We start from the raw sequence: 25,305 nt of genomic DNA on the forward strand, positions 1-25,305 counted from the left end.
GCAGAAAAAAAAAATGAATCTACACCAGCACACACAACCACACACACACACTAGCAAACGCCCACAATATACGCTGCAGGAAGCCTCACAGGACAATTTGCTTCCATTTTGGAGTATGAACCGCCTCCAGAGAAAACTGCACAAAATACATAGAGTATGAGGATACGTAAATGAAGAGGGTGGGGAAAAGTGAAGTTGTGGAAATCGTATCTGAAAAAATATGCAAGTTCAAGCTTGCTTAATGACCTAACTAGAAGTATAGCTTTCATGAAGATACCCCAAATCTGATATTCTGTAATTCCATAACCCTTATGAGACTATTCTGGAACACTCATCAGTTCCTAAAAGTAACCAAAAAGGCAGTTTTGATGGTACAATCAATGAATTCATACTGCAACTTCAAAAGAAATGCAACACCACTACACAAACACAAGGAAACTTTCTGATGTCACTAGGTTAACCTTACTGTATTCCTGTCACTCTGTTGCTCCATCTGTACCTTCACCCACCCGACAAACGACGACATGATGCCTATTTCTTCACACAGAAGGCTATTTACTATGGAAGTACATGGACTCCAAAAACGAACCCACAAAGTTTAAGAGAAAAATATATCTTACTACTCAAGCCCAGACTAACCATCAAACAAAACGGAGGGGGATGTTAATAGAAAAGGTATTTGGGATTTACTGACAGCCTATTATTTGTATCTCATGTTCATATGACAATATTAAATCTTAAGAATTGTTTAGGAATGGGAAGAATGATCATAAATAAAAAGTAAAGCTCAAATTCCACTTCTTTCTGCATACATAAAGTTAAATACAAATTTGTTCATATGACAACTTGAGCTGTTACCTTTTTCTATACTGCCTCGATTATTTTTCCCTGTAGTTCTTGAGTGGAAAGAAGCAGAATCAGCAGGAGGCGAAAACAGTGGTGAGATTCCCAGGAGTGGTGGGAAGAAAGCTGCCCCGGAACGAGAGTGCACATCCGCTGTTCTCCACCATTCTGTGCCACAGGAAAAGAAAAACAAACTTCAGCTGTTCTAATTGCATATTTCTAGAAGCATATTCCTGCAAACAATTCAGAGCACATTTATATAAATTCTAATGGGGAGCAGAAAAAAAATCAACTCTGTGTAAAATGTTAACATAATAAATAGTGTGCATTTCCTGTGGGAATTCTCAAATCATCTAACTCAATGTGATAAAGATTTCAATGCAGTTTTACTTCAACTACGTAGCTCTATTTCTGCTCCAAGAGGTTTCAAACCCTGGAGTTTGACACAGGAATTAAAAATGCAATCTGTTAATCTGCTCTTTTCTTCTTCTTCTTTTTTCTTTTCCTCTTCTGTAACATCTCTACTAAAACAGATGTTGCACAATCATATATGCAGCTAAATTGTGATGCGCTGCTACTTACATAAATTCAAGTGGCTTAGCAGAAAATAAAGATTTCCTTTAAAGTATGGTCTAATACTTACATAATCCATTTCTATTCGTATTTCTAACTTTCAGCTTAACTGATTAGCTTCCACTCTCAACCAAGAAAATGAAGTTTAAATGACTCGACATGCTCCTTACAAATTTAAATTCAGAAGTTATTGGCACCAGCAGCAGCAGCAACTAGAATTTTTATATGACTCTCTAATACACTTTTTTTGAGATTCTGCAAGACTCAGCAAACTATATTTTGTTTATAAGATCCTCCTGAATAGCCATGTAAAAGGTATCAAGCTCTGTGCTTTAATGATAATTCTGCACTAACATGGGAATCACAAGAGGGTTGTATGAATTTTCCAAGCAACCTCTTCAGCGTCAGGATCACATTTCACAGCCACAGCAGTGGTGACAACATTTTGGAATGAACATGTTAAAAGGGTAACTATTCAAAGAGAGACCAAAATGTACTATCATTCAAATGGAATCTTTTTAAATGTTTCCAAGAGGAAAAAATAACTTTTAGAAGCAGATCCCATTTGAGATACAGACAGGGAGCGCATCCAACTCTTAATAATCTGCCAGGAGAAAAGGATTCTTGCAAATGTCTTTCAAAACCAATACAACCACTACCTGAAACCAAACCAGACACCATACCACATTACCAACAGCAGAAGATTCAAGAATATAACACAAAAATGCAAATGTCACAAAGACTAGAAATACATTTCAAATATATTAAGCTTAAATCTGACAAGCAAGTGAATATAAAATAAATAAACTACTGTAAGAGAAGGTGACCATGCAGGTCCTACACTAGACATACAGCTTTGCTGTCTTCACAGGGTAGCAGAGGTAAATGTTTTAGTACAGTTGACTCATCAAAAAAAGTAATTCAAATACTGTGCTGCTTTAAAGTATCAAATTTTTAAAGGGGTTTTCCAGTCATATAGTGAAAATTTTATAATGAGACGCTGAAACATTACATAGAAAGGAACAATCTACAAAACTACCAATCTACAATTCTATAAAACAGAATGCACTAGGTGAAAAGTAAGTCTTTTCTGACTTCTATGATTCTTTGACTGTATTTATTGTCTCGAAAATTACTTCTTTAGGGCTTCCTACATACAATTGCAATTTTTTAGAAACAGAAATATAGACAAGAGAGAATCACTCAATGCCCCTTAAATAATTTCCCTATGACTAGCTGAGAATGCAAAGAATTGGCAGTTTGGCTCACTGGAATGCTTCACTTCTTAAACGAAAAATTATCAATTTCTGTACTTTACTAAGATGCTAACTCTGCCATAAGTAGAGAAGTGTCTATTGTGTTTTATACACATCCATTAGCTGTGTGGTTAAAAGAACTATACTATATTGTCATTTCCAAGCTAGTAAGGATGTTCTACACACCTGATTAAGACTATGAATAGATACATAAATGACATTCAAAGAAAGCCGGTAAAACCGAACTTTAATCTGACAGAGTAAATGGACACTGAAATTGTAAAAACACCATAGGTCCCCACTACAATACTACAAATAGCTAGCCCAAGATAACCTCTTATATTAACCATGCATTGTATTACCGAGACATACAGAAAAGACCATCTATGAATATGACAGCAAATGAAAATAGTTCCATCCATAGATTCACATGCACGTACTTAACCAGGAAAGCACCACCACAGACGGGAGCTGAGCTGCACCTCCACTGCTAACTGAAACCCCTAGAACACGAGACAAGGCCAGATAATTGTCAGGTGCGCAGGTTCTTTCATTCCTACTTTAGAAAACACGCAAACAAGCAAACCCCAACTTTCTCAGTAAAGGAAGCTTATTTTACAGGGTAGACTGAAGTCAACAGAATCCATGAGCAGTGAATAAAATTTTAAACAAGTATTGATTGTTTCACTACGCTAGTACTTGTTAGATAGCTATTACAAATGAATGAATCGCAGAATCACAGCATCACAGAATATTTAAGGTTGGAAGGGACCTCTAGAGATCCTGTAGTCCAACCTTTCCACTCAAGCAGGCACACCTAGAGCATGTAAGAAAAATCAGTGAATTAATACACTATACCATGGACATACTGCCTGGTTTTAGTAGAATTTTACCTCTTGAGGTTTACATGTGTATCTTCCAGATGTTTTTGCTTTAACTACTTATGTATCTAGTGTATCACTACTCACTCATTTACAAAGTTCTGCTTTATGCCTTTAGCATAATAAGTGAAACGTTCTGTCATTCACGGTAAACAAAACTTAAAATTATGCTAAAAGTAATCACTGAAATATTTGTTCTATTTTAACCTGTACATACTCCCAGTCTCCTCTATTTTATCAGAGGGTGTCCCTATTTAAGAGAAAAACTCTCCTCAGAGAGGAGAAAGAAGAAGAAGGAAAAAAAAAAAAAAACACACCCAACCCTATACCCAAAACTCCCCCCCACAAACCCAACACTCATACCAGGCAATCCTAAACAGCACCCCAACAGCCCAACAGTATCTCTTACATTTCCACACATTTGAGCCCCCTAGTTTCCTATTTACACTGGGCGTATTCTGCCCTGCAGAAGGGCAGCCCAGGAACACAGAAGTGACACCCAGCCAAACTGCCCCTTCACAGGGATCACGAAGATCACATGCCCTTAGTTCAGGCTCAGTCACACCAATGCTTACAAGCGGAGTCAACCCCTCCTTCCAAGTTGAATGTATCGTTACGCTGTCATAGAGCAGTGCAGATGTGCAGGCACACATATGAATTACATCTTAGGCTTCTGTTTCATCAACACTCAATTTGTTGATGAAACCCATTTGACTTGTGATTCTCAGCTAAAAAGCATCTTCAGAATTCTTGAGACTTCCCCCATGGTCTATCATCAACAGACGTAGAAAAATGATTAAGTCTTGTTATCTACCAAGAATGGGTTGAGCTCAAAAAAAGAACTAAAAAGAAACTTATTTCTAAGTCTAGACAGAATTTTCACTAGTATGGTAACAGAAAAAAAACATATACAAAGGAAAACAAGTCCCATCTTAGTTCTAGCTGAGTACTTTCCAACACTGTGGTTAGGCAGTCGACACATCCAGGTAATGAAGAAGGTTATTAAGCTGTGACGGAAAGAATAAATAACTTAGCACTATTTGCTTTACATGGTTCTTAGAAGAACACAATGGAAAGACTGTTGCTAAGAAACTCAGGAAATTTGAAACTGTGCATCTCTCTGCTCTTATCAACACTTGTTCTAGATTTAAACCAAGCCTACTTCTGAGAGAACCGAAACCACCTACTTCCTCATGTAAAATTCAATTAAAGTTTCTATAGGGTATGAGGACAGCTAACTCTCTTAAGTTTAATATTCTTAATTAATATGTTTTTACCTGGAAAAGGTGCTAGCTGGGGATGTGCTGCTAAGGCTGTGGGTGTACCAAGTGTCCCCAAGCCACCAAACTCTGAATGCCCTGAGCTGGCTGCATGCAGACCAAGGACTGTGTGGCTGACCATTGGGAAGGCACTCAACACAGTGGGCAGGTTACACGGCTGATCCCCAGGTGTTCTGAATATATGTCCTGAGGGGAAAAAACAACACTTGACAAACATGCTAGATCATGTGAAGTCCACTCTGAAGTTTTATTTTTTTCTTAAGACTGTATATAGCTACATATAGGTTATATATTTTAAAGGGCATCAACAGTATCTTTTACAATTATCATTCTATTTCTGCAACACTGAACATACCTGAAGATATTAATAACCCTCATAAAAAAAAAAATTGAAAATACTGGAAATAAAAGTGGGAAAAACATGTGCTTTCCACAGAAATTTCTGTTAGAAGAGGGAAACAGTCTTTTTCTGAACACAGTGGGTTCAGAAACAGAGAAAGATTCTTTTATAAGCTGAACTACATGGTGTTTCAACTCTTAATATATATAAAAACCTCACACTTCAGGTATTAAAAAGGGTCTGCAAACCAGACATTCTATACCTAATAATGAAATATACAAAGTAACAAAAACGTTGCACATGGTTTGGAAATTTAAAGAAACATCTCAATAACTTCAGTCTATTTGATATAAAATTTCTATAAGCACGTTTTAGAAAGAAAAATTAAAGATACTTTCACTGATCACAATCAAATTGCATATCCTTTCGTACTTCTACATTCAGCCATTTATTATAACAAACCCACAAAAGTGAATTTCTAGCAAATGCAGTAATTTTGCTTTGTACAAATTGTGAAGATGTTTATCATATTCCAAAAATATTAGGTTCAATCTTTTTAGCTAAGGTCAAACATAATTTACTGTACATTAAATACCACTCATCTATAACTTCCAGAGATTTCTGAAGTTCACAACTGCCTGCAGAATTCATAAAATATTTGACAAAAGAAGAAGAAAAATTTTCATGTTCAACATGTTAGAAGTGATTTAAGCAGTGCAGTTAAAGCAACAAGCTTACATACATCATAACTGTTAAGAATCCACTTTTGGAAGTGTGCTTTTTTGGGGACAAGGCAGGTAAAATTTGATAGTCTCTAACTTATAAGCTAAGGATTTTTTCTTCCTTTTCTTTCCCTCAAATCCTTGTCTGTCAGAAGCCATCTTTTAAATATGTGAACTTGAGTAATAGTGTACAAAAAAAAAGTCAAAAAACTGAATGAGACATGTCTAAACAAAGGTTTGGTTCTCTTTTGAGAAAAACGGCAAAGAAAAAAAGAACTACCTGATCAAGGAAACTGCTATATTCAGAAAAAGTCTTCTACCTACCACTTAGGCACTCTTTAGAAAACAAACGTAAAAGAACAAACAGATGTCTGGGGTCAATAAGATTAGGGGTCTATAGCATATATTTCTATTAGAGAACATTTAGGGTTTGTACATACAAATCTAAAAAAGATGGAAAGCATTACAACAAGACACAGAAAAATACTTCTCCCCCCCCCCCCCCCCCCCAAACAGACCACCCTCTGTCGAAAGATCTCTGGTTATTTTGTTTTGGCATTGCAGTTTCCTGTCTGTTGGTAGATTTATCTGTGGTGGAGTAGAGAATTTATGCAGAGGCTTTCAGACTTAAGTGAACCCAGGCCTGACAGGGTTCACAGGTTTGAGCAGCAGGATAAGCTCAGGATCATTTTAGAATCTTCCAGGCACTTTCAGCAAGCAAAAACCTGACAAAAAGCTATCGCTGTATCGCTTCTAACTCAAAACTCAAGAAAACATCCTTAATAATTTTTTAATTTCAAGCCCACACTCCAGAAATTCACACTAATCAATTCCATTCCAGCATTTACTCTTTTTCGAACATCCTCCTTTTACAGTTCTTCACCTTATTCTCATACCATTTCCTCTTTTGACTATCAACTCTAATCTGTCAATACTGTCTATTACAACTTCTTATAAGTCAAGGATCAGTTATGATTTTGTTTTCTTTTCAAATCTGTACAGCTTCTCCTGACATTTCAATGCATACTACTGGAAAATAACAAGAATCTGTACTACCACAACCACATCCTTCTCTACTTCCACATGTACATAAGAATAAATTATTTATAATTTGCTTATAATTTGACCTCACATGCTACTTTTACATCCATGTGTGATAAATACACTTAAAAATAAAGCAAATATTACAAATATTTAGTTAAAAATAGTAATTCTTTCCACTATGCATTTTTTTGGCTTCTCAGTTCTTAATTCATGGAAGTCTTGAAAGTCTTCTCTGCTCTAATTTTTCCTTATATCTGACATCTTTCCTATATATTTGCTACTATTTGCAGGTATAAACATATAGACCATTTAGAGCTTCTTTCCACTAATCTATATGACCTTCCAGAATGTAATAAATGTTTGTTCCCTAAAGTTAATCAAAACTAGGAATAACGATTATAAACTGGAATAGCTTACTTAGATTTACAGGCATGACTGACTTCTGGGGAAGACCACGGAACTCAAGATGCTGAGTCTGCCATCCAAATGCCATCCAAATCGAGGATTACCCAGATTGTTGATAACAATGGAAACAATCAAGGAACATTGGAAACAATCTAGGATCATCCAGACTGCTGATAACATTGGGATGCTGAGACTGCTGATAACATCGGGATGCCACAAAGATCACGGAAAGGAAGAAGGAAAGGACTAGAAGGACTATATACTATAAATACTRAGCCCCAAGAGASGAAAGATGGGAGCCTGAGAGGGATTGTCTCCAGGCTGCCCCAGCGCTGTTATTYTCTGTACCCAGYTTAYTCAATAAATGGTAGATGAGAAAATTGGCTTGTCTCGTCTATAACACAGAACAACTTTTTGGAAGGACTTTTGTAACTAGTATTAGCTAGATATTATGATGATGTATTTCCCATTAGTGCTGCATATATACTAGGCATGCTTTAAACTTCTAGGATAATCATGTATCTAACTATCACTGTTTCTAGCCAGATCAAGGAGTGCGAAGAGAACCAACCTTCTACCTACTTTATGGCTTTATCCCTCTGAAAAAAAAAAAAAAGGGGGGGGGGGGGGGGGGGGGAGGAAACAAATACCTGTTAGAAAAATGATTAATGCTAATAAGACTTCAACAATTCTTAGAGCAAATGGAGGCAAAATCAGAACAACATGACAAATGTATTTTCTTACATGAAACTACTTTTCAATTATTCCATACACTCAATTTATAAAAAAAAATGCTATCTTGAAAAGATTAAAGGGTTTTCTCAAACTTATGGGTTACCTCTTACTGGAGAGCAGGTTTATATAGTGACAAGGAACACAGCAACAGTGGAATATTTCTGAAAAATACCTTCACGTGAAACTCCATTAAGTCTTACCCTTGCACAAATACTTAGCACGCAGCAGTCTAAGAAATAGCATAATCTGGTCTGGCAACTTTAACAGCACTGAACTAAACAGAAGTGAATACAACACGGGCAGAATTCACAGCTTCCAAATACTTCTTTTGTAAGCAATCCAAAGTTCATAAAGGGTCTAATGCTAACCACAGGAATAAGGTATACAGAATAAGAATCATCCAAAATAAAGTACATGCCTGGATTTTTTTTTTTATATAGAAAGTAAATATACTTAGTTTAGTCCACCAAAGTTCATGACAAGAAACATACTTTATAACCCAATAAAGTAATTAAATGGTTAACAAAAAAAAAAAAAAAAAAAAAAAAAAAAAAAAAAGTAATTAAAACTTCCATTCTGTGTTCAAAAAACAATGGAGTTTGGAGCAAAATATTGCTCCAAAGGCCAGAATCAGTTTCTACAATACTGGGGCTTGGTAACACAGAGCGCTAACTACGAATGTCTTGGTTAATATTAGTGAGCTTCAAGAAGGAACAAATACTTAATGTCTTAAAATATAAAGCATCAGTGAATCACTTAATGAAATACAAATATTACCAAATATTTTTGCAATGTCAAAGGCATTCATACTCCCCCACAGAATCTAAAAAAATGCTTAATGTGAGAGAAACTCCTGCGTGCTTTCCTCTTTCCTGGTGTTTTCCAATCAATATGGTGCTAGTAAAGCTTGTCCTTTACCTGCCTCCCAGCATCCGTCTTTACATCTTCCAAATTGTATGCATGATTTCATAGTACCGGCGAATGCACCCAGTGTAAAGCTAGAAATCATGGCTAATCTCTGAAAACACCTGTATAAACCCATGTAATGATAATCTACTTTAGCTACTACTGGCTAAAAAAAATTAAAAAATATGAACAGACAAATACTCAAATATTTGCTTTAAATGAGATACAAAGCTCTGGCTATCATATTGAATGTACTGAAGAACAATTAGAAGTGTTCAGTGTTTTAATGAACTCTTAACATGTCATCATAGAAGCATGTAAGGAGAGAACACGAATATGCAATTCCAAAGACGTAATTTTGGTCTTGCCTTCATAATTCATAGGTTAAAAAAGAAGCAAAACTGAGATTAAATTTCTAAAAGAAAATTTTCAAAAAGAACTAACAACATTGTTATTTTGAAAACCAGTATGCAACTTAGACACAAACTCTGAAGATGATTCACTCTAAGGCACAAGTATGCAGAATACAAAAGTAGAGAAGAAATGTATGCAGAACACTGATTTAGTGAACTATTGTTTTCAAAAATATCAACTACTCTTGATGAGCCTTCTTTTAATACAAGATGTCTGATGCCTTTTAATATAATTACTCTGTTATTTGAATACAACATCCTCCTTTAAAACTCTAACATCCAAAAATCATCGTACTGAAACTGATTTTCTTTAAAAGTGATTTCCACTTAAGTCTTACCTTACAAATAAAGCTAAAATTCTATGTTCAAGAAGCACTCAAAACTATCACTTTATTTATCATTGTATCAAATCTTTAGACAGAATTTAAAGGCATGGAAATATTCACGTTATGCCTATAAAAGTTTCTTAGTATCTTCTCTTCCCCCATCTTTCTTTAAAAATTTTGTTTTTGTTTTTCTTTTAAACTTTGTAAAAAGACCTACAAGCCTGAGACCAAAATCTTGACAAGAAAAAGAGTGAGAAAGATCTCTAAATGTGAAACCAATTTATATCCTTTATATTTTAGGCACAAGATCTGCTCTTCATCAAAATTTAATAAAGGAAAGTTTTTTTATATCAAGACATGCAAACAAAAACATTGTTTCAATTAAAAAGATTAACACAAGTAAGCAAATAGTATGAAAAATTCTTTAACTTATAATTTATAACTATACTGTACGTTTGCATACTTATGTTCACATTTCAAAGTTATCCAGCTTTTCATGAGTCATTCAGGAGAAACAGTAGATTCAAGATTAGAGGGTTCTGGCCCCTCATAAAGGTGTAATACTGGTTTATAGCATGTGAAAAAAGCTCTAGAGTCTAACAGAGTAGCTACCCTTTCATAAGGATCAATGTAAACCTCTTTCCAGAATTAATTTTCTCTTACAATGTTCCTTCTTACTTTCACCAATGGGTAAATAAGAAGACAGCAAGTAATCTATCCGTTTCATTGGAATGGTTCAATTATTTAGGCATTATACAACACTGAGAAGTTAAACCAGTTTAACTTCTTAACAGTTAAACTCGTATAAAAAGTTTAACTTCTTAACAGTTTTAACTAGAAGTTAAAATAAGTTTTTCCTCGCTGTTTCCATCTAACCCCAAATACATAGATGTAGTATTTCCCATAACTGTTTCACATAGATACTTTGTTTGACTTGACAATATATCAGAGTAATCTATTTTGAACACAAACTCCCTGGCATAGCATCAAGGAGCTCCAACTCTCCATGTACCTTGGGAACCTGACAGGAGAGGCAACAAAGTTTATTACAGAGACTACTGGACAGAGCATTCACTACTGCAAAGAAAACAAGTGCTATGAGTAACAATAAAAACAATCTCTCTAATCTAAGGCACAGATTAAGATGCTTTTGCTCTTCTAATCCTTAGAAATAGTAATTTTCTAAATTGCAAGTTCAATGAAGTACTGGCTCAGTGAAACTGCAATTCCAGCCACAGGTCTTGTTCATAAGAACAAGTCTTCAACTGTTCTTGACAATATAAACATTTTTGCGAAAATTTTCTAATACTGTGTACATTTTTCCAAAGTGGAGGTGAAGAGTCCTTTTAAATCTTAAGGCATAGCGTACTATGCCAGGTGGAGGAAGGGATGTATATTTAAATAAAACTGATGGGACAGGACAGAAAGAAAATGACATTCCAAAACTGATGGAACGGGACAGAAAGAAGATGTTTTTTAAGAATACAAAAGGTCCAAGATCTTTTTAAAGGTCAGGTGCAGCAGGAAAAGGATTTCACTGTTTAAAAAAATAAAAACAAAAGTAACAATTCATGACTTCTGGGAATTACTGAAACAAAAACTAGCTGTTGCCAGATAAAAATGAAATTATTTTCAGAAAGAGATTGAAAATAAAATGAAAAAATAGTTAACTAAATGCAAATGTACACTCAAATGTTCACTCTACTTCATACTTTTTATCTAAGCAAAGGAATTCCTTGATTTCCTGATGAAGACAGAATCTGACAGTTTAATATCTAAATTACATTGTCTGTCCTCTCTGGAATTAGTTAGATAAAATATATAGTCTATATAAAAATGATAAGCGTGTATAAATACCTCAAGGGAGGCAGTGAGGAGGAGGGGGGCGGCCTCTTTTCAGTGGTGGGCAGGGATAGGACTAGAGGAAATGGCTTCAAACTGAAGCATCGGAAGTTCCACAGGAACTTAAGGAAGCATTTCTTCACTGTGAGGGTGACAAAGCACTGGAACAGGCTGCCCAGAGAGGTTGTGGAGTCTCCTTCTTTGGAGATCTTTAAAACCCGCTTGGATGCAGCCCTGTGCCACGTGCTCTAGGTGACCCTGCGTGAGCAGGGGGGTTGGACTCGATGACCTCTGAGGTCCCTTCCAACCTTCGGCATTCTATGATTCTATGATTCTATGATATTACACTTAAAATCAGATCTTTAATACGTACAAAAGAGGAGAAGTAAGTAAGTCTCATAAATGCTCAGTTTAAGATTTTAAGTTTATAGCCATAAGGAAATGTAACTCCTGTTACATTCTGGGTAACCACCACAGAAGTTTCAAATGCTAGGGTCTATTAAACATAGACACATAATCTTTATGGGTTGAATTTCTGGTGGTGGATACTGAAAAATAAAACCCATTTTTCATCTGTTCAAGTTTCAGTTAAACTGGGCTGGTTATTGCTTTGAGTAATAAAGTATACATTATTTAGACATATTTGTAGGTACACAGAAATTCTGGATTCTAATCTTCCCATGAAACTGCAAACATTAGAACAATTCCAGGCTGTTGAAGTATACTAGGAACACTGTGGGTTCTACAAGACAGAATTTTTCAGTTTGGAGACTATACTATTACCTACCCTATTGAAAAGAATCAAGTTTCTTTGAAAAGCAGTGGAATATCTTTAACTGAAGTTTTGTGGATTATGCGGTTGCAGTAGGTAATGGAGAGAGGCTTACCACAAGCATTGAGGGAGGAACTCTGTGATGCAGCTCCAGCAGAAAGGCCACCCTTGGATGCTGTTGAAGCTATGGAAGGCGTAGAAGAGGCTGGAGACGAAGTAGCTGCAGTAGAGGAAGCTGATGATGACGACATCCGCTCTCCAGACTCCATATCTGCAGAAAAAAAGACAAATGTCTATTTTCTACAGCAGGTAATGAAATCACCAAGAGAACCTGTCTCAGGAACAGCAATGGACTTGCCAGTGGTTCTTATCAGGATGTTCAGATGGGACCTATGTTATGTCAGTCTCCGTTATGTCAGGCTAACAGTTACCCTGGGCACAACTGAGAAAGGGAATTGACAAGGCCTTCCCACAACAGAGCCCCCAACTACCTGCTATCAGAAACATCCTGTGAAGGCCTTGGGGACATCAACAGGCCTCAACTGCCCTGACTGGCCTCATCTGGCACCAACACCCTTTGACCAGGAGCTCTATTTCAGCTTAGGACTGGGGCACCACCTGAGCTAAGGAGTCCACGCGTCTGACTCCAGTTTTGTCTCTAGTCCAAATCTCAGACCCCTCAAACCCATACTGTAGCTTCATCGTCAGAGCCCTCTCCTGCTCCTGATGAGACTTCTGGATGGCCCCTGACCATTCACCTTCACTGGGACCATCAGGTCCCAGTACCAGTCCCCAACGCTGCCCAACAGGCCGTGCCCTCCTCGGGCAGGGCATCTTCTGCTCTGGGTTCACAGGGGCTCCCGGCTCATCCTCTTTGGCCCTGCTCTTCCTGGTCCCTAGCAAGGGCCCAGCTTTAACAAGGCTACATAGCCTGCCAAAAAGCCACATCTTCTAAAGTTGGGGAAAGACACACCTGTCATGGTGGGATACTGTAAGTACAAAAATCCCTGAAACATGCTGGCACCCTTTTCTGTAAGGCTTTCTTTTCTGTAAGGCACTTTAATTGTCATGAATTACTTAGGTAAAAATTACTGGGCTTATTTCATTGACTTGTGCATTTTAAATGGATGCCTAAGCATAGTTGTAGCAAAGTGCGATTCAAATGGCAAGAACTGACTGACGCTGAAGCCATGCCAGGATGAGAGGGCAAGTAAAGCAGGGCTTTACTCTTTCAGTGGCACTTTACTCTTTCAGGAATGATGAGACAAATCAAAGCTAACTCTAGCTAACAGTGAAAACCCTGGAGTCTCCTTCAGCTTCAAATGCACCATCCTTTCTCACACTTACAAGCAGCAAGGTGAGAAGGAGACTATATGTTTATATACATTTACATATATACATACTATACATACACAAATTGCATATATACATTTAAATAGAATTCACTGTCAGTTGTAGCAGTCTGTGCTACAAAAGGTTAAGAACAATGTGCACAAGACACTTTTAAAAATTAATTTTAATCAATCTAAAATCAATGAAAAGTAATGTATCAAACAGCTCTTCTGATGGCGCACAAATCAATGACTTTCCAAACACTTATTTAGAAAACAAGTTCAAGACCTATGTATCCTTATACACAGAATTTGTTTATCTATGTTTGTTCTTCTGAATGAATCTTAAAAGGCAGAAGGAAGTACCTAAAGCAAACAATCACAGAAAAACATGTATTTGGATGGTACAATGTATCCATTTTCACTAAATGACTAATTCTAAATCAAACTAAAGTTTCATATAAAAAAAAAATTATCTATGGAAAGCATCAAGTCGCTGGATTCTGTTAGTGGAGAAAAGTATTAATTTCCCTAACTGGAAATTCTGCTAATGAGAGAAATTCAGTACACTGTCTGGAATTACTTACTTTTTATGTAAACTGCAGTCTCTTCACAAATAAAAACACTGAAAGAATTTACCGCTTTAATTCTTTGAAGAACAATTTATCACATAGAACTCTTCCTCATTCAGGAGAAAATTTGCATTCTATCTGCAAACACAGAAATTCAACTAGCTGACACAGTACAAAAACTACCTACTACTTAATTGAACAGCAGAAGTAATGAGAACAATTTACTTCAGAATTACCTACTAAGGTAAAACATTACTAAGCATTTAAATCTCTAATTTTAAATTGAGAACTCCTAAATATAAACTTTTCCCCACTTTAATATGTTCTGTCTACAGCTAAAGAAACACTTCATCGATTTTTATTCAGTTGTGATTGTAATTCAGGTAAGCTGTCACATCTAATGTCAGTAGAAGCTGGTCACTGAAGACTATAAAGAATATGCACTTCATTCTACTAAATCTTACAATTTTTTACAAGGAATTAGTAGAAGCACATTTCACTGCTTAAGACTGTATCACTTGCAAATACAAGCATTATTTCATGCTACAAAAGGTGTACTATTTCAGAACGTAGAGATCAATAAAGACAAACTAATATAACAATGTATGCTTTTAAGACTTGATATTACTGATATTACTGGTATATCTATATGACATTACTACAATAATCATTAGTAAAAGGAAGGTATTTTCTTTCAAGCTTCGATGAATTTCAGGACTGCAACTAAGGGTTGAAAGTTCTATCTTACCAATGTTTCCCAACAAAACCATTTAAAACTACTCGATTTCAAGGATTCAGGATTGTTATTTTCTATCTTGAACGTAAGAAAACATTATTAGATATTTCACCCTCTAGTTATTTCATGCATAAACACAGCTAAAAAAATTATAAACATTCCTTGTTTGTTTAATAAATGGCAGGATACTATTGCTGAATCAACAGAAAAAAAAACTCTACTTCCAAGCTTTAACTAATGTAATCGTCCATTCAAATCTGTAATGCAGCACCAAATAACAATGGGGAGCGTAATAAAAGCTCGTCCTTGGCGGAAGGGGAAAGACAAGGGGGACAGTCTGGAATAGGCAGTTTTCCATTTTCAGCCTTTATCTTTTTAAATGTCATAAACAGAAAAACTGCAATATTAGCATTTCTGATAAATTTTGAAACAAACGGATACTCTCTTCCTAGAGGTATTGTTTTGCTGTCAAATCAAGAAAATCTTAATTATGTTTAGTTAGTTTATTACTCTAAACTGCAGCAGATGGCTGACACCAAAGATATAATCCCCGAAACAGTGATTAGTCAGGATCAGCAATAATTAGACTGAAGACCTAATGTCTTTTGTGACTAAAAGAGTCCTTACAAATGACAAATTACGTGCGCTCTTCGTCAAGTTCAAGTGTGTACGTGAAACATTTGTTACTTTTCTGTATGTTTAGCCAATGAATTTATTGCTAAAGTTTATTTTTTATATCATCTCGTAGTGATAATAGATACATTGAATAAGTGAAATGAGAAAGATTTTTTTATTTCCTAGGTGTAGCGATTTGCATCAGTCAGTTTCTCTCAATGCTTTGCCTGAAACTTGTTACCTTTCTAAATGCTTTGTAATGGGAATTAATATTTTCTATAGTGAATGAATACTAATTGTGAGCGCAACTGAACCCAACATAAAGGAATGCAATCTCCCATGAGAACAAACACAGAAAGGATGCAGAGCTTTTCTTCGGAAAAATTCTGCCTTTTTTTTTTTTTTCCCAAGAAAAGGTTTTATATTGTATAGAATAGAAAGATGTTTAATAAAAATACAAAATACCAAAACTAGCTAAAGATTTAGAAAAAGTCACATCCTTTCCACATTTAATAAGCTGAAACTTGTTAAAACTAAATAAATTACCTTCAAAACCTATGTTCAAAATCTTTGCTAAAGTATAAACTTATACATATAAGTTTTTTTCTGGCTTTTAAAAAGGTTAATAATTAATAAATCCTTCTCTTCAACAGATGTAACTGTGGATACAACAGCATCCTACCAATACTGGTGAGGATACTCAAGTACTTTATAAACTGGGTCCAGACATAAATTAAATTTCACAAAAAATCTAAACTTATATGCCTCTCACTTTCAGGTTAAGTTTTACATCCTTATGCAGTATATTTATATTTTAACCACTACCTGTAACTCAGTGAAAGCCAGAAGGCAACAACGGCCCATTAGCACTGGGGCCCCCACTTGCGTGATCCCCAGTGTTGCAAACCTGTTGGAAGGGCCACAGAGCCGCGCGGGGCCCCGCGCCACACCCAGCTGCACGGTCAGTGGCGGGGGCACCACACTGCTCGCCCGGGGCGGTTGCGGTGCCACCAGCCGCTCTAAGGCCAAGGTGGGTGGTCGGAACCCCCAGGACACAGGGCGCCATGGAGACAGCGCCGAGCACCACAGGGGCGTCTCCAGGGCTCCGCAGCTCCCTCCGGGAGAGGCCGCCACTCTGCATGGCAGCTGCCCCAAACCCCACACAGGAGTGCAGCAAACACCCGCACAGCAGCGCCCACCAAGTTCTGGGCCTGCCTCAAAATACTCCTTAAGGTTGCATAATTCGGGGCAAGAAATACAATCTACTCAAATCATACCAGAAAAGATATGGTATCAGGCATCCACCACTATACAGAGATGCAATAAACAGGCAAACACTTCAAACCAAGAATTTCAACAGGACATGTCTTGACTTAAAAAAAAAGGCTTGTATCTGTATAATTACATTCCCTTGTGTGATATTATATTACAGCTTTCAATCTGTATGTGTTTTGAACAAGCACCCCTTCATCTGCTGTTCTGTTACCTCCACCACGCTGGGTCAGAACGTGAAAGACATCATCATCCTCCTCCTTACAAGAGGGAATTACATCAGTGAAAGCAACCTCTGAGAAAGACGCAAGCACTTTCACTTGGGAATGCTCACACTCCAAAAGCTGCCTGAAAAACAATCTGCTGTACAAGCTACCCTGCAGCAGAGCAAGTTTCTAGCAGGGACCAAGACCACAGCACATGCTCCCAGGGGTGCTGGGATGGGGGCAGGGATGCTGCCAGGGGTGAGCTGTGCTGCTCCCCAGCTCAGGAGGCAACACTCACCTGCTTGGCGCTAATATGCAGGTGATGTGGAGACCCTGAGGCGGCAACACCTTGCCCCAGGCAACAAGCACCAGCCAGCATCCCTACGCAAACACTTATTGCACCTCCTCAACCATCACCAAGCAGTGAAATCATTCCAAACTGATGGAGAGTCTGGACTCTGTTATAATCTCTGTGGCTGAACTAATAGCACCTAAAGACACTTGGATGCAAGGTCTCCCCAGCAACATTTTGTCAACTGCCCAAAGGAGAGTCACATTACAGTGAGACAAATGTTTCACACACCAGATTTTTTTTTCCAGGTTCTGATTATGAGACCTTGATGCTTGGTTCTTCTACATCAAACCCCAGAACTGCACCTTGGTCTGCAGAGTCAAGATTGATGGGACTTAATAGTATTTCAGAAGCTTGTGAAGGAAGTAGGCAAAATTAACCTGTAACTACCTCTACTAACTTCAAAATCATTAGGCATTAGTCAATGTTTGTGTTATCAGTACTCAATTCAGCACTTTACATATACAGCAAAAAAATTATTTCTTACAGTAACGCTAAAACAGTTATATCAAGAACCCACACAAAAGTCCTGTGCCAACAGCAGTTGCAAAGTCTGTGCTGGTACATACAAACACACAGATGCAACAGAATAAAGACTATTTGTATTTTTTTCAGATAAAGATATTCTCTATTCAGATATTCTCTATTCCTTTTCAATTATACATATGCAAAACTAAGTTGTGAAATACTCAGCTTCCCCTAATTTTGAATTGCAGATTATATTTATGCCCAGTTTATCCAAGAATTTGAAAATCAGACGATGTTAAAAACAAAGCTAAATGAACAACAATTTGCATCTATTCTTGGCAATACTTCACAGATAAAAAAAAATTCATTCATTTACAATCAAGACATTCACGAATGAAAGCCATGGATGTATGTGTACACAGGCTTCCTGTGGGAAACTACTAGAAAGTAACTTGGACCCAGGAGGCACTTACAGTGTGCTCCTTGAGATGGTTTCATGATTTATGTTTATGATTCACAGAATTACATTTTGCACTATATTCTTCAACAAATATGACTGTGTGCTACAGTTTCCAACAGCATGGACAGCACGCTATTTTCAAATATGTATTTTGTGACATTTACTTTCTTATCTTCCATGCTCACATCTGAAACTATTTCCTTTGCATCTCTCAGGAGGTGGCAAGGCCTGAAATACATGAAAACACATACTCCTGCATAAATTACTTGCTTCTACACTGAACATATTTTTCACATCATTTATCATGCATCTCAACTTTCTGGTTACTGTCTATTAAACAGATCTTTCCAATCCAGCATGTACTCCTTATGTGAAAAATGTGACTATTTTCTTCAAGGGATGAAATGCATTAAAAACTCACTAAACTACAAATACACATTTATATTCTTTGTCTCCTCAAAGTACCAGTTTCTCTTGTTAAGAAGGCAGTGTAAGAGAGGTGATTCTTACCAAAGAGGAAAGACAACAAAGAACACTGCAATATTTTATGGAATGACACTTCTAATTTCTGCCATCTTTTTGGTTGTGTTTTAATGGAAAAAAAAATCCTCAGAAATTCTCAAAACACTAGGATAGTTTCAGGACCTTTAAAAAAACAGGATAGTGTCACATTCTGTTCAAAAATAATTGTAGAATTCACTATTGCTGCACTGAGATAGGCCTCATTACTTCTTACAGACTGTGTTTTTTTTCCTTTCCAAAGTTACCATTTTCACACGGAAAAAGCTTGAAGACAACAGTACAATGACAACGTGGTATCAAACAAGAGATGACATCTTTTTTAAAGCATTTTAGAAAAGCTGTGGTTTGTCAAACTGGAGCATTAAAAACCCCATTCTGACAAGCAAAATACCACAAATTAAAAACAAAATACTGCTTGTATTAACCGAATTAGAGAGCAGAAAGTACACAGAAGGTGAAATAACCAATGAGGATGTAAAATTGCAAAGAAAATAAGAACATCCTAGAAATTCCACAACATTTATGCCATAAATTTATAGTTTCTGATAATCTACATTTAGCAGTGTAAAAAAAAATTAAATATTATTTTGGTATGTTAACATGCAATACTAAAACTCTTGCCATGTATCTTGTGATCAAGCTTAAAAGACACATGACAAAAGAAGTGCTGCTGTCAGCAAAGATTTAAAATTTTCTTTTGGAGAATTCTTCCCAAACAGCAAAAGCTGCAGAGGAAGAAATATCTTGTATCAACAGCAGGAGCATGGTAAGGGTGAACATCAGTTCCTCAATGGCTTATTCTGAGAAGACTATTGTTATGCTTTAAGTTGGGAAGCCAGAACTTTAAAAAATGAAAAGAAACATGTTTCTCTACTCAGGACTGAAAGCTATAAAAATATGTCCACTTTAGTTAATTAATGAAGGTGAAGGAGCAAAGCAGATTAAATCATATTTATTAAGTAGAACTGGTTTATGGATTGGTTACTGTACTATAAAAGAAACTGGAAGCCACTCCTCCTGCTCTGCTGAACATTACAATATTAAAATACAAATGCATGAAAATACTTTTCTTGAAAACACAAATGTATGTTACAACATCACACATGGCTATATTTTATGTTTCCACGTTTTGCACGTGATCTCTGCCTATGAAAGCATTCCTTCCTTAGTAGTGCCCTTTTAAATTATTGATCTCTTGACATGTAAGATTCTGATAAATTATTCACTTTGCCAAAGTGGCCGAACAGGGTTTTTTTGTTCTTTACTGCCTCATATATCAAAGATGATGATTATTTGGACTCTTTAGAGTGATTTAGTTTGGGTCAAATACCTCTTAAGAGGCACTAAAAATATCACTGCACACTTGCTTTAAATGGATTTACAAACTATTGTGTAATAGCAAAACCCACAGTACAGAAGTAATACACCATGTGGTGACTACCACACGGCACAAGTGTTACACAGCATTACTAGAGAGGAAGCAAAAGAAAAAAAAATCAAAATATAGGGATGATTAAAAATTAGTAACTTAGGCTGCACTTAGAAAATTTTGACTAGACTTTTAAAATTAATTTGGCTTGAAAATACGACTGGCATAGAGATGCCTGAAAATGAATCCCATATAGATGTATGCATACACATAGGCATGTAAATATACACACGTACTCTTCACTTTAAGCCTTCTGCAAAACTCCTGAGAATATTTTCACGATGACTGACTTAGATTTTTCTCTTCTATACCACTATCTAAAATTGGCTTACCTTAAACGTTCCTTCTACAACAAAAGCATTTATATTAACTAGGAACAAAAGGCAAACAGTGCTTTTCCTCATAACTTGCAGGATGCTTAAATGGGGATGAATTTTAGTCAAGAACTTGTCTCCTCACTAACCACCAGTGTGCTTCTGAAGGCAAATAGAAACTTTTCCGTGTAGTAGTTCCCGACTTGTCATCCTTACTAACAGCATTAGCACAAAAAAAATAATACCCCTGCCAGTTCACTGAAAGGCAGAGCTTTCCCAAATGCTCTGTTCCTCTAAATCTACATGCCTAACACCAATCTTTTCTTGAGGCACTTTGTTTCCTATGACATGGTGGGCCAACTGCAAGAAACAAGCCAACTCTTTAAATGGTAGAAATGCCAAGAACTTGTTTCCCTCAACCAAACAAGCCCCTTTCAAATTGTTGTGTGCTACATTAACACGTGCACTTCTTTCACAATTACATTTCTCTTATGAGGAAAGACTAAGTGAGTTGGGCCTGTTGACTGATCCTGAGCCAAGACTGAGAAGGGATCCGATCAACACATACAAATACCTGAGGGGAGAATGCAGGGAGGAGAGGGCTAAACTCTTCTAGGGGGTGGCCAGTGTCATGACAAGAGGCAATGGGAACCAACTTAAAACCAGGCAGTTCCATTTCCATGTAAGGAAGAACAATTTTGCTGTGAGGGTGCCAGAGCCCTGGAACACACTGCCCAGGGAGGCTGTGGAGGCTCCTTCTCTGCAGATCTTCCCAACCCACCTGAATGTGACCGGGTGTCCCATACTCTGGGTGTCCCTGCTGGAGCAGGGAGTTGGACCAACCTCAACCATTCTGGGATTCTGTGAATGAGTGCCACTTTACATCCACTGTGATCCAGACAATTTTAAATTCTAGCTTCTTTTCTGATTTGTCTGAGATCTCTAAATCACTCTAGTCCTGGAAAGCTTTGCATAATTGAAGGATAGGAATCGCCTTTTCTATCTCTCTCTGCAGGCAAACTATTTAGAAACATGGAAATCTGGCTGTCCAGGGACTGGATTGCAGGTGGAATGATGATGATCTGTGTATCAAGAGTAGAGGCAGTTTAAAGCAGAAAGCAAAAATTCTGCACAGCTGCCACAGACACATGTCACTGAAGTGCCTGTGAATAGCATTAACATATCCTGAAAATTGCCTTTATCTTTCATACCTACAGCTATCTAACAACTACAGCCTCTACACTCTGCATCCTAATGCTTTCTGACACAAGTATTTTGCCTTTCAGTGAAGAACGCTTGAAAATGCTGCACTCTAGAGACCCAGGCGAGAGATGCTCTTCCCACCTAAGTCCCTATTGACAAAGTTAGGCAGGAATAAATACTGCACTTTGAAGTGACCTACTCATTCACGGGAACTCAGACAAAATTCTTCACAAATGACAACACAAGTTATCACCAGTCAAGACATTCAGCTTCAAATGCTGATGCATCATCACTGAGAGTGGCTGAAGAGAAGAGCACAATTAACTTTTTTCACCATAAAACGCTAGCTGATACACCAGGGTTTTAGGGTAGTTCTTTTTAATTATATTAAGACATATTTAGATATATGTCACTTGGCAACATACCTCTCTCTTGATTTTGTTCACCTTATCTTAATATCTTAAAATCATCTTTTGTTCACTTTAATAGATAAAAAGTAAAGGAGAAAACCGCTTTTAAATCAAAATTATATTTCACTGACTATGAAGAGGAGTTTGTTAGGCACTATAAATGTTATTGACACTTGACTGAGAGCTTTTAATTTCATTGGTTAGCATTAAGTAGAAATTAGTATTTCAGGTAGCAGAGCTAACACCACCAGTCTACCAAGCTGAACTAGAATTCTTACTTTCATTCATTAGTTCATATTCTGGTTGCAGTATTTTTCTTGTGCAAAAGTCTGTATTTTTGCAGATTGAACAAGTACACAAAGCTTTCCAATTTTACATTCTTATGTGCAACTTAATGGAGTTCAAATAATGCACAATTTATTCATACCTTCAAGAAAGTAAACAAACTACAGAAGTGAGTTATGAAAATCTTTTATCAAATGATTAGTGGCACATCTTTACACTTAATCTAAAATACTGACACACAACTGTAATTTTTATTATTATATAAAACATTTTATCTTTTTTTTTTTTCTCTCAGTTCTAGCTTGCAAAAGTTCCCAAGAGCTCAAAAATTAATCAACCTGGGTCTGATCTTCCAGGTGCATTGAAAATTGCCGAGTTCAATGCTGAATATATTACATCCAGTATTATTCCATACTCAAAAATTATGGAATCTCAATCTATACTCAAAAGAGAGCTTTCATAATGCACTTCACTTTTTAAAAATTCTTGACAATGGTTACTTTACACATACATACAGCCTCCATGACTGAAAAGCAATCAACTACAATGCCCGTTTCATTCAATTTCAAACAGTATTATCAGGCACTTGGCAAGAGATAATTGACACTATTTAGTCATGACTTTCTGTCTAACTAGGGGGAAATGTATGAAAGTGATAGAGTAGTTAAAAATATGTAAGAGGCAAAAGAGCTGGGAAAAAAAGGTTTTGAGTTCCTGTCTTGAAAACAAGTTTGAATCTTGAACCTTTAAACTAAGGGTCAAAAAAGTTCTTGATAGATGTATTAGACATAGTATATACTTCTTCATCCTAAAAAGTTTACCTTTGACTTTTGAATAAAGTTTATGAAATAAAAGTAATTTGAGCTCTTGCAACAATTTTAGAAGTCTTAGAATTACAAAATTCTTAGAATTCAGTTTATAATATAATGACATTCTCTTAAGTACTCCATACCAACACCAAATCAACACAGTAGAATACAGAAAAACAATCTACACCCACTAATCTATTTTCTAAATCAACTTAATAGTTATACTCAGAAATCAATAATTTATGGATAAGACTCAACTTGAGCTTTCTTTAGTATTATGTATTGTTAAAAACTATTACTAAAAAGTCAAACAAGATGAATCAATTTCGAAGCAGCTGGCTGATTTAACTATTGCAGAGTTATCTACAATTTTGTAATCTCCTTCTGCACTCTTCATGAGATTTCTAGTTCATAGGAACAAATCTTGAATGAAACATTAATTTATTTTGCATACTGCACAGCTATTGTATCTATTAAATCTAATTTTAAATCCCCTTCCTGTCCAAGTATTTAACTAAAATACTGGCTTTACAGCCTTCCTTTTATCTGAAAGTTTTACTCATACTGCCCTGTGGTAACAGGGGGTAAGCTTCTCCCATCAGAAAACAAAATCCTACAATGTCTCTCAGTTTTTTGTAGGAAGCAATATAAATTATACAGTGATTCAGAAACCTCCAAAATGCCTCAGGAATTAGTTGAGAATTGCTTCTTAATTTATTAACATACTTAACTCATTAGCAGTCACTACAGGGCAAAATCTTGCCATTAGAACTGGCTAATATTCTGACTTTTTATTACATTTAAATGTGAATTTTATTTTTGTGGTATTGCTTTTCCAGGCATGGGCAATATTAAACATTTTCTATAAGGCACCTCCTGTCTCACAGCAGCCTGCACCTCAGAACCAGCTCTTCACCCACCACTCAATGGGGCTCCACCTCAACACCCCAGCTCCAATTCAGGGGCTGCTGCCAGTGAGTAGTTTAAACTTTTGTGGGGTCGTTTTGTATGTCCCCCCCTTTTCTTTAGGAAGGGGCAAGGGGGGAGAAGGAATGTGTGTGTGGAAATTTTAATTCTTTCTACTAACAGTATTTTCCCCATAGAAACCATTCAAAAAAAAAAAAAAAGTAAAAAGTTTTTGAAATAGACAATTCAAAATGTACTTCAGGAAGGTCAGGAGGAAAAATAGATATATTTTCAGTGTGTTCCTAGCCCCAGGCTTTACACTGTCTTGTTTCTCTTTTACATTTAAATCAGGACTGAATTCAGGATTTCAGTGTCACTATTCTAAACATTAGCATTCTGTTTTATAGCGAACCAAAGGAAGAGAAGCAAACACTCAAGCTGTACCTTCTACATACAGCAGAAACAGAACCAGAAATAACACTCCTCCGTTGTGCAGATGACAAGGACGGCTGTAGCCAATGAGCTCTGCCCCTCACACCACGCTGCGAGCTTTGGCTCCTCCGTTCACACTCCCAGAGCGCCCTGTGCATCACACAGCGCAACACGATGGCTCCCACTAGCACTACCAGGGTGCCAGGGGCGATGTCAGCAGCCAATCACTCTGCTGTGTCTGTGGGAATCCAGACTCACTGTCAGGCACAACCTGAGCAAGCTCTGCTTTGAGGAGCCTTATCCCTGCTACCACCCCAGTTCTCAGGGGATCACAGAATCACAGAATGCCGAAGGTTGGAAGGGACCTCAGAGGTCATCGAGTCCAACCCCCCTCACGGGTTTTCATTCATTGCTCCTGCCAGCAGCCAAGCAGCAAGGTGTTAAACTTGAAGGGGGGAAAATGCATCCAGGGAAGTGTAGCTGAATTCAGTAACAAGAAAAATACTTCTCTAAGAAATAAAAACCAAGCTTCAGCAAAAGCCTTGGTAGCTATTATAGTGTTAAAAGATTAGCCTTGCCTGCAGGTCTCAATACCGGCAGGTACAAGTCTGACATTTCAATCCTACTCACACATTCCTGAAAAGC

General features: G+C 36.9%; 1 protein-coding gene across 7 annotated transcripts in view; it reads right to left on the reverse strand.

Moving 5' to 3' along the window:
- BAZ2B (bromodomain adjacent to zinc finger domain 2B) overlaps positions 1–25,305 on the reverse strand; it is a 118,519-nt gene that overhangs the window by 48,110 nt on the left and 45,104 nt on the right. For 5 of the 7 annotated variants that reach the window (XM_026038167.1, XM_026038164.1, XM_026038166.1 and 2 more), the window contains exons 3-4: positions 12,454–12,609; positions 859–1,011 (exon numbers count right to left, since the gene is read on the reverse strand). In XM_026038167.1, coding sequence (XP_025893952.1) covers positions 859–1,011; positions 12,454–12,607 — 307 coding nt within the window. In that variant the 5' untranslated portion in view covers positions 12,608–12,609. Of the gene's footprint in view, positions 1–858; positions 1,012–2,069; positions 2,076–4,830; positions 5,020–12,453; positions 12,613–25,305 lie in introns of those variants that run through there. The other 2 variants (XM_026038169.1, XM_026038165.1) reach the window with 2 other exon arrangements.

The sequence above is a fragment of the Nothoprocta perdicaria genome, unplaced genomic scaffold (assembly GCF_003342845.1).
Source record: "Nothoprocta perdicaria isolate Ctin4 unplaced genomic scaffold, notPer1 scaffold_203, whole genome shotgun sequence".
Taxonomy (NCBI): Eukaryota; Metazoa; Chordata; class Aves; order Tinamiformes; family Tinamidae; genus Nothoprocta; species Nothoprocta perdicaria.